General features: G+C 39.1%; 1 protein-coding gene across 5 annotated transcripts in view; it reads right to left on the bottom strand.

The window, feature by feature from the left end:
• Window positions 1–232: 232 nt before the first annotated feature.
• ETV1 (ETS variant transcription factor 1) overlaps window positions 233–7,874 on the bottom strand; it is a 71,027-nt gene continuing 63,385 nt past the window's right edge. For 4 of the 5 annotated variants that reach the window (XM_032991611.2, XM_032991615.2, XM_032991613.2 and 1 more), the window contains one exon: window positions 233–7,105. In XM_032991611.2, the coding sequence (XP_032847502.1) occupies window positions 6,884–7,105 (222 nt within the window). In that variant the 3' untranslated portion in view covers window positions 233–6,883. The remainder of the gene's footprint in view (window positions 7,106–7,874) is intronic. The other variant, XM_032991617.2, reaches the window with a different exon arrangement.

Raw genomic sequence — 7,874 nt, 5'->3', positions numbered from 1 at the left:
GTCCACATGATCTTCATGAACAGCTGGAAAGGCAGCCTGACCCTGCAAATTCAAGCCAGCTTTGCAGAGACCAATGCTGAGCCATATGTATAGCAGGGACTCTAGCACAGTCTGCCAGCACTGGTCAGAATATACCACTGGAAGAATTAAAGGGATATATAGAGCTCCAGCAGAGAGCTTTATGCAAAATTGGAACGAGTTGGCTACATCGATAGAATTCTGAAGACACACGTTTTTGTTTAATTTCATCTTTTATTATTGGTCTCATGTTATGCCCCAGGTCTCAATCATTTGTGTATCTTTCTGAATACTCTAACAAGTAAAAGTGTCCTGTATGTATATACCATACTAGATGGGCATACATATTACTAAAAACAGGCCAGACTCTATTAGCATAGAGCTATTTAGCTGGCTTGGAGGAAATCAAGCTGATTTACATCAACTCAAAATCATACCCATTATCCTGTAAGGCATTTTTATTTTTATTTTTATTTTTTTTTTAAATATAGTGGGACAATAAAGTTACTACATTTATAGCCCAGAACACTCTCTGCACTCCAATATCGCTTGCTCTCTTAACAGCTACCAAACACTGTGCAGATGGTTTCACTAAATTATCAACAATCACTCCAAAGTCAGTTCTGATATTCCTGTCCTTGGGGATATACTACTGGGGCCAAACACATCCTTGGTGTAGCTCTGTTAGCCTAACACATTTGGCCCATTGACCACAAAGTGCACTGCCTCCAATTACCTTCTCTCTCTTGCTCTTATCTTAGTTTACTGACTCTGTACTTATCTTAGTCCCTTCCTTATCTAAACGACTGCAATCTTCCAGGTCCCCTAATGCAGTTCATGATTTGACTCCTGTTGTTCTCATCTAATATTATTGTCCCTTTCTGTGTTTTACTTTCTCTCTTCCTTTTCCTGAAGCACTCCCACAAGCACTGGGGTCTTAAAAAAAACAGTGGTGTTTAAAGAGCTTATTACTTTCCATAATTTCTTTTGATTCTCTTGCAGCATGTCTTTCAAACTATTATCTCTGTGATTTACCGTATTGGTCATATAACCTCCTCCTTCATGTACTAATCAGCTCTGGATTAGCTAGTTGGTAGGGCCAGACTGCCCCTGACAGACTTTTTCCCATCTCTGTGCCTCACCCAAGTACAATGGGATCATACTCTCTGGCTTTCTACATGCACACAGCACTTTGCCACGTCTTCCAGGGTAGGTTCACCCCAGCCGGCCACATAGCAGCCTTAACTGCGTATTTCAGCAAACGTCTCAAGCTCTGAGGAGCTGGCACCTCTGCAAGAAACACCTCCTTCTGCTTCTATTTAGGTCGTGTAGCCATATGCCACTCCCCATGCAAGGCTCTGACTGAAAGCCACCTTAGCAAGCCCTCTGCAGTACATCTGAAACACTCGACTCTCTGTACCTAAGCTTCTATAAAGTGCCACTGTACTAACTAACGAGCACACTGTTCACCAAAATATCATGAGGGTGAACAAAGAATTGGTTTAAACTATCTTCAGATAGATCAGCTGGGTCCTATCACAGAAGGGAGGGAGAAAGAAAACTGAAATCTCCTCTACTCTTTCCTTTTTAGGGCAGCAGCAAGGAACTGCCATAGCCTGTACTGTGGATTACACAGCAAAAACGCTATTTTGGACCTCAAGTAACAACTACCTGATTACCTGGAGTGTGAAAAGAGATATATAGAGACTTTTTCTGAAAAACAAATCATAGCTACTCACAAAGTAACAACAACAAAAAAACCCTCTAACCAATGGTTGTAATTACCTCTACTGTGCAACTAAAAGGCATGGACATGGGCAGAAACGCCCACGGAGCTTTGCAAGAGCAAAGACATGGAATTATGGTTTGCCAGATCAAAATGCTTGATTGTGACCCTGCCTCAGGAGTACCTCCCTGTAACCTCTATTAGCAGCCGGAAGCTCGTTTTAAAAAAAAAAAAAACACTTCAGGGTATGCTGTGTATTTATGGTCCAATGAAAGTACGTAATAAGGATAATACTGCAGCAGTATTAAAGACATGATACATTTCCAGGGCAAATAACGCTATCGTTTTGGAGAACATAATGTATGGATACGTTCTTGGAGCTTATTTACCCCTTCTTTTGGTGATGTTTGTTGTGTCATTTTCACTCAAAAATAGTTCCTTCGGAAAATGTCAAAGAGACTCTTCATAGCCATTTTCAGACTATTACATAAGAAGATGGCACAGATATTTCCTTCCTACAGAAATTAAATTGGTGTTCAGGGGGGAAACCAATATTTCAACCTCCTGAAGTAAAAGATGAAGTTAACTTTACCTACCTACGCAGTCGTGAAAGTTGAGTGGTAAGGTACAGTGCTTTGCTTATGCATTTATGATTCTTAGGGATCTGATAGATATCCTCTGTGTAGTCTTATAGTTTTAAAATGCTACTGCCCATAGCTTTGCATCCACCTGCTCTGCCAGAGATTACCATTCTTGTAGCAGAAGCAACAGAAGACAATGAACTACAGTTCCCTCTTCCGTAAGAGAACAAGGAGGGCAGGGCTCAGTTATGTATTGCAGATGCTCCAGTTCTCAGCCTGTCAACTTAGCAAAATGCAAGGGACTTTGAAATTTCTGAGGCACAGGTACCTGCTCCCAGCTGCTACCACCCTTCCAAGCAGAGTAGCCTCAGATAAAAAAAAAAACAACCAAAAAAAAAAAAAAAAAAAAACCAAACCAAAACCAAAAACCCACAACAACAAACCCCCAACCAACCAGCAAAGAGAACTGAGAAATTAATCTCCTAGGCTCTTACAGATAGATCCAAGTGGGGTATTTCAGAGTGATGATTCTTGGGGTGTAAAATACCATATTAATTAGACTCCCAAAACATCTTTGAAGGAGATTATTTGGAAAGATCCTCAGTGCTATTAATGTAAGCACTGAATAGGGCTGTTCATGGGTGCTATTACCTGTAGTACATGAACCGAAGCTAATGCTCTTCAGAAGAGAAAGTAGTCATTAACAATTTAAAGATTTGCTCATAATACCTTTTGCAAACATTGATCTGTTTCCTGCTATTAAAAATCAAACAAACAAAAAACCACAAACAAGGCAAAAATATTTACTAGATTATATTGTCCTGTGAAGGTGGACTTGCAGCCCAAACCAGTCAAGATGTCAAGGGCAGCAAGTTTAAAGCACTAATCCCTGGTGAATAGTCGCAGGTACCAGAGATTCCCAAAGGCAAAAAGATTCTGAGCAAAGGTCTCTTCACAGGGAATTACTGAAAAAATGATCCTTAATGTTCCTGTATCTCAATTTCCCCTAGTTACCACAGCAGCCAACTGTAAATAAAGCAGGCAGATTTGGTCTGACAAGTATTTGAAGTTCATGCTTTCAGAGCATGTAACGCTAAGCTTTGCACCATAGCTGGTGTCAGAAAGTTAGACTGGTGTGACCTTGGAAAGGGCTTAGGCTCTCTGTCATGGAAAGTCATATCCCTAAAGCAAAATTTGTGCGTTGCCTTAAACCTGTAATCTTAACTCTCAAATGGATTCTGAGGGGATCTGCCAAGTCCTTATCTAGTTTCACCTCCGTTCAGCTCCCGGTGCAACTGCACTGTCACAGCAGAGGAAACCTGAGCACCTACAGCCGCATCACCGTATGTGGGTCTTGCAGTGATGCCTCCTGGATTTACCTCAATTTAGTAGCACTAACCTGGGCTCCCCACTGCTCTGGCCAGCAAAATGATGCACATGCAAACATGCACAAGCTAACACCGTTACAGCTCCTCCTATAAATAGAGGGGAAGCTTCTGTTTTCCCTCTACTTGTGGCAGAGCTTGAAAATAAAACCAAGAAAATCCCGACCAACCAAATGAAAAACCAGCAGCCCCACTTCAACCCCAAACACCCCACATTCAAATTCAGTAGGGCATTAAAATGTTCTGTGAAAATGTGTACATGTTCTTAGTTGGAATCAATCCTTCTCTAAATTTACATAGACCATCCTCTTCCCTTTTGTCAGTCAAATACGATGCTTTGGCAATCTAACTCCTGGCTATAAATCATATATACATACACATGAATTGTACATACTCCTCACTTCCCTCTTTTGGTTACATTTTGCAGGAAGCCATTCTAGGCACTGGGAACAGACCATCATCTCCTCTTCCAAAAGATGAACCTTACTGCAGGGGCCTCTCCAGTCCAAATGCTTATGAATCCAATACACAACAATCTTGCAGAAATCAGCTGCCAGATTTATTATTCTACCTGAAACCCCAAACAAAGGAAAAAAAAAAAAAAAACAAACAAACCAAAAAGTGGAATAAAAACAGACTTTAAATAAACCTCTTAGGTACAATTTAAAAAGGGTTAATCAGTTCAGTGAAAGACTTTCATATCTTCTGCTGAGAGATCATGTAATGTTGGTCTGATTGCTTGTTTTGTTCAGTGAGTCACTACCGTATACAGATATATATATATATTTCTTCTTAAATATTACACATTTGATGCTTTTTTTTCCTTTTTTTTTTTTTTTTCTTTTTTTTCCTTTTTTGTCCAACCCCTTTCCCAAACACTCACATCCTGCCACAGGCAAGAGGCGCTCCGTGCTGACATTAAAGAACCAAAACCAATCCAAGGACTTTTCATCAAAGCATGTTTCATTTGAACCTTATTTCAATGGAAACCACATTTTTTTTTTTAAACATTCTTAATCAACCTTTTCCCTTTCCTTCTTGCTAATTCTGCAATTTTAGACTTCTGATTCTGGGTTGATCACCTAAAATTTAAGTGCCATTGAGATTTAAGGATGACAGGATTAGGTGACATATTAAGGCATATATACACTCCCATAAAATATGTTGTTTTATGGGTTTGAGTAAATTAAATACCTGCCCAAATGTTTTTTATGCACCTGTGGTTTCTAGTGACCACTACTTCTTTACTTTTGATTAATTACATAATAAAATATTTATACCTTAACTAGTGTCTTAACTGACAGAGGATGGAAAATTAACCCACACCTAGGATTGTCTTCTTAGAAATCCATCCATTATGATAAAAATTATTCTTGTTGGTTTATGGCTGTGCATTCATTTTCCTTCTGCTTCTCAGTAATAACGGAAAATGAGGTACTCCATATAACACCTATTTAAATTTCACTGGGAAAAAAAGAAATCCAGATCTTACCCCCTCTCCCTCCCTTCAAGCTAGGAAATACTATATTTCAGAAAAGGTGCTCATAAATATTTAAAACTTTTGGGGTTTCATCAGGGCTTTTTTTTTTTTTTTTTCTCCATTTTACATACAGAATAGCATGTGTGGCTTGTGTTCAAGATTATCCCTCTCAAAAAATAAAACAATTTGAAAAATAACAACAAAACCCCCCCCTCAAAATTTAAATTGTCTTCTGAGCATATCTGATCACATTTACATTTAGTGTCCAAAACAAGTCGATTGGTAACATCAGTGCCAGCACTACAACGTCATACAGCGACTTCATGGTATTCTTTGACAGTTCGTCTAAGTCTCCGTTCCACCGAAAATTACAAAAGGTTCTGCAGAGTTTTCCTTAGCAAGCTGAAGCTTACTAGTCATTTGTGGATGCGCATAAAAGCTGCTTATAGCACAGCTATGGCGTAAGCTAATTTCTAAGCAATAAATGGTTCAAGTCATCTATTTTGTCCTGAAATGCTACCTGTAGTTACAGCATTGCTTATAAATGGTCATAGTAAATTCAGCATCAAAGAGAATATTACAGAAAAAGACAGCAGCAGAAGCATTAGCATTATCTAGTATTTATATATGTTATCAACATAACACAGCAGTAAAAGGTTTAAATGCATATTAATGGGTACCGTGTCTAAAAATTACTAAAGTACCTATTTAGTGTATTGGATATTTTTCTCAAGGAGTGCTTGCTGTGTCTAAACAGCATAATTAGATATGTGACTTAGTACAGTTAATTCCTATTGATTAAATAACTTATTTATGTACCAAAGGAAATGGAAGGATACAAAATGTTTTCTCCCTCCCAATCACGATCCTGCATTTAATGCTGACATGATCATCAGAAAGCCTACCACCTGTATTTACTACCCTCAAATGGATCTTGAAAGATCCAAGCCATAGCATGAGCCATATACGTAAAGCAACATGGCACCAGATACAGCAATGGGCTTGCAGCCTGAAGTCAGGGATTTTGCGGCTTGGTCACTGTACTTATGACCACTCTATCATTAAACAAGATTTTTTTTTTTTTTGAGGCCATACCAAAAATAAAAATAAAAATAAAAATAAAAAAAAAAAAAAAAAAGAAAAACCTGAAGATATCTGGTTGTTTTCAGAGGCAAGGTGCAAGGTCTGCCACTGCAAGCTTCTAAATTAAATGCTGTGGTATATGCTTTGCTTCTCTTTTTATAACTGCAGAAAGACAATTAAGAATGCCAAGAAACAAATGCCCTAGGCATGCTGTGCTGATACCATCATCAAGTGGTTATTCTGCACAATGAGAATTAACTGTACTACGGATACCCAGAGAAAATGTACAATATCTTATGCTGATATGAAACAAAACAGACATGATATAGCTTTTTTTGTACTTAAAACCTGTATGTTCCCTTCCCAAACTTAAGTAAAAAGCAAACCCACCCTTTTCTTCCTGTTACACAGAATAACGTTTAGGTTCCAACCCTCCCCTTTCAAATAAAGTGCGCTGTCCATGGCAGACCATAGGAGTAATGCAACAGGAAAGCCCCTTTTAGTGTACTATTTAAAAAACAAACTGAAGTCGATTCAGCTTTCCTCTGGGTCTTGTGAAAGAGGAGAAGCCTAAGGGAGGGGGGAAACATCCCCTTCACTGTCAGTGTTGTTAATAGACATAGCCTTCGTTATAGGGGTGGGTGTTGCAGCAGCCACCGTCCTGCATGTAGACCATGCTCTCATCGAAGTGGGACAGAGGCACAGTGTCCTCCTCATTGATGTGGCGCTCCATGTCAGTCTTCAGCAAGGGGCGCTGGTTGTCTGGAAAAGCCATGGAGAAAAGCGCTTCAGGGTCGCAAACAAACTTGTAGACGTATCTTTCTCCAGCCACCTTCGGACAACAGAAGGGAGAAAAAGGGGAAAAGGTGCAGTGTAAGGCCTCGTGGTTTTGCAACGCCAAATTCAACAGCCTCGGGAAGAACTCACCTTTGCTACACAATTAGTGATGAGGCAGCAGAACTGGTAAGGCAATGACCTAGCAGAGACAACAGCGATCTGCAGCGGCAGACTGCAGAACGCTCTTGATTTTGCCACATGTGGCATTCTGCTGGAAGATGGACTAGGTATTTTACTGCTAAACACTTGTTTGTGATTGTTTCCTATATTTAACCACAAATGGAACTGTTCTTATTGGAAAATGCAAACAAATTGTCACTACAGCGGCAAAATAAAATGACTAAGTCCAACACTCTGTGTGCAAAGTGGAAAAAAGAATCACATTACATGATAGAGATCTGAATTTCGCTTTACGCAGATTGATTCATACTTAAGTATAAAAGCACTTAGTTATAGGGCATGTTGATTGTACAGGGACAGCTTAAGCAAATACGCAGGCTAATATGTACTTAGCAACTGCTCATGCAAAGCTGGGACATCTGGATTTGCTTATGGAGGGGCAATTTCGCCAAAGATCCTGAAATTTTCCCTTATTCAGAATTTGCATTAAATATCTGTGCTTCATCTTCCTAAAAGCTAAAGAATGATAAAAGAGATACAGAATCATTGTCTTATTTAAAAAAAAAAAAAAAAAGTCAATATAGTGTCTTCTCAAGCACCTTATTTAAAGAATGACATTAAAAAAAAATATGAACCATGTTGCA

Source organism: Tyto alba, unplaced genomic scaffold (assembly GCF_018691265.1).
Source record: "Tyto alba isolate M040663 unplaced genomic scaffold, T.alba_DEE_v4.0 Super-Scaffold_38, whole genome shotgun sequence".
Classification (NCBI taxonomy): Eukaryota; Metazoa; Chordata; class Aves; order Strigiformes; family Tytonidae; genus Tyto; species Tyto alba.
Note: the sequence above shows the minus strand (reverse complement) of the source record. Positions and strands in the feature narration are given on the sequence as shown.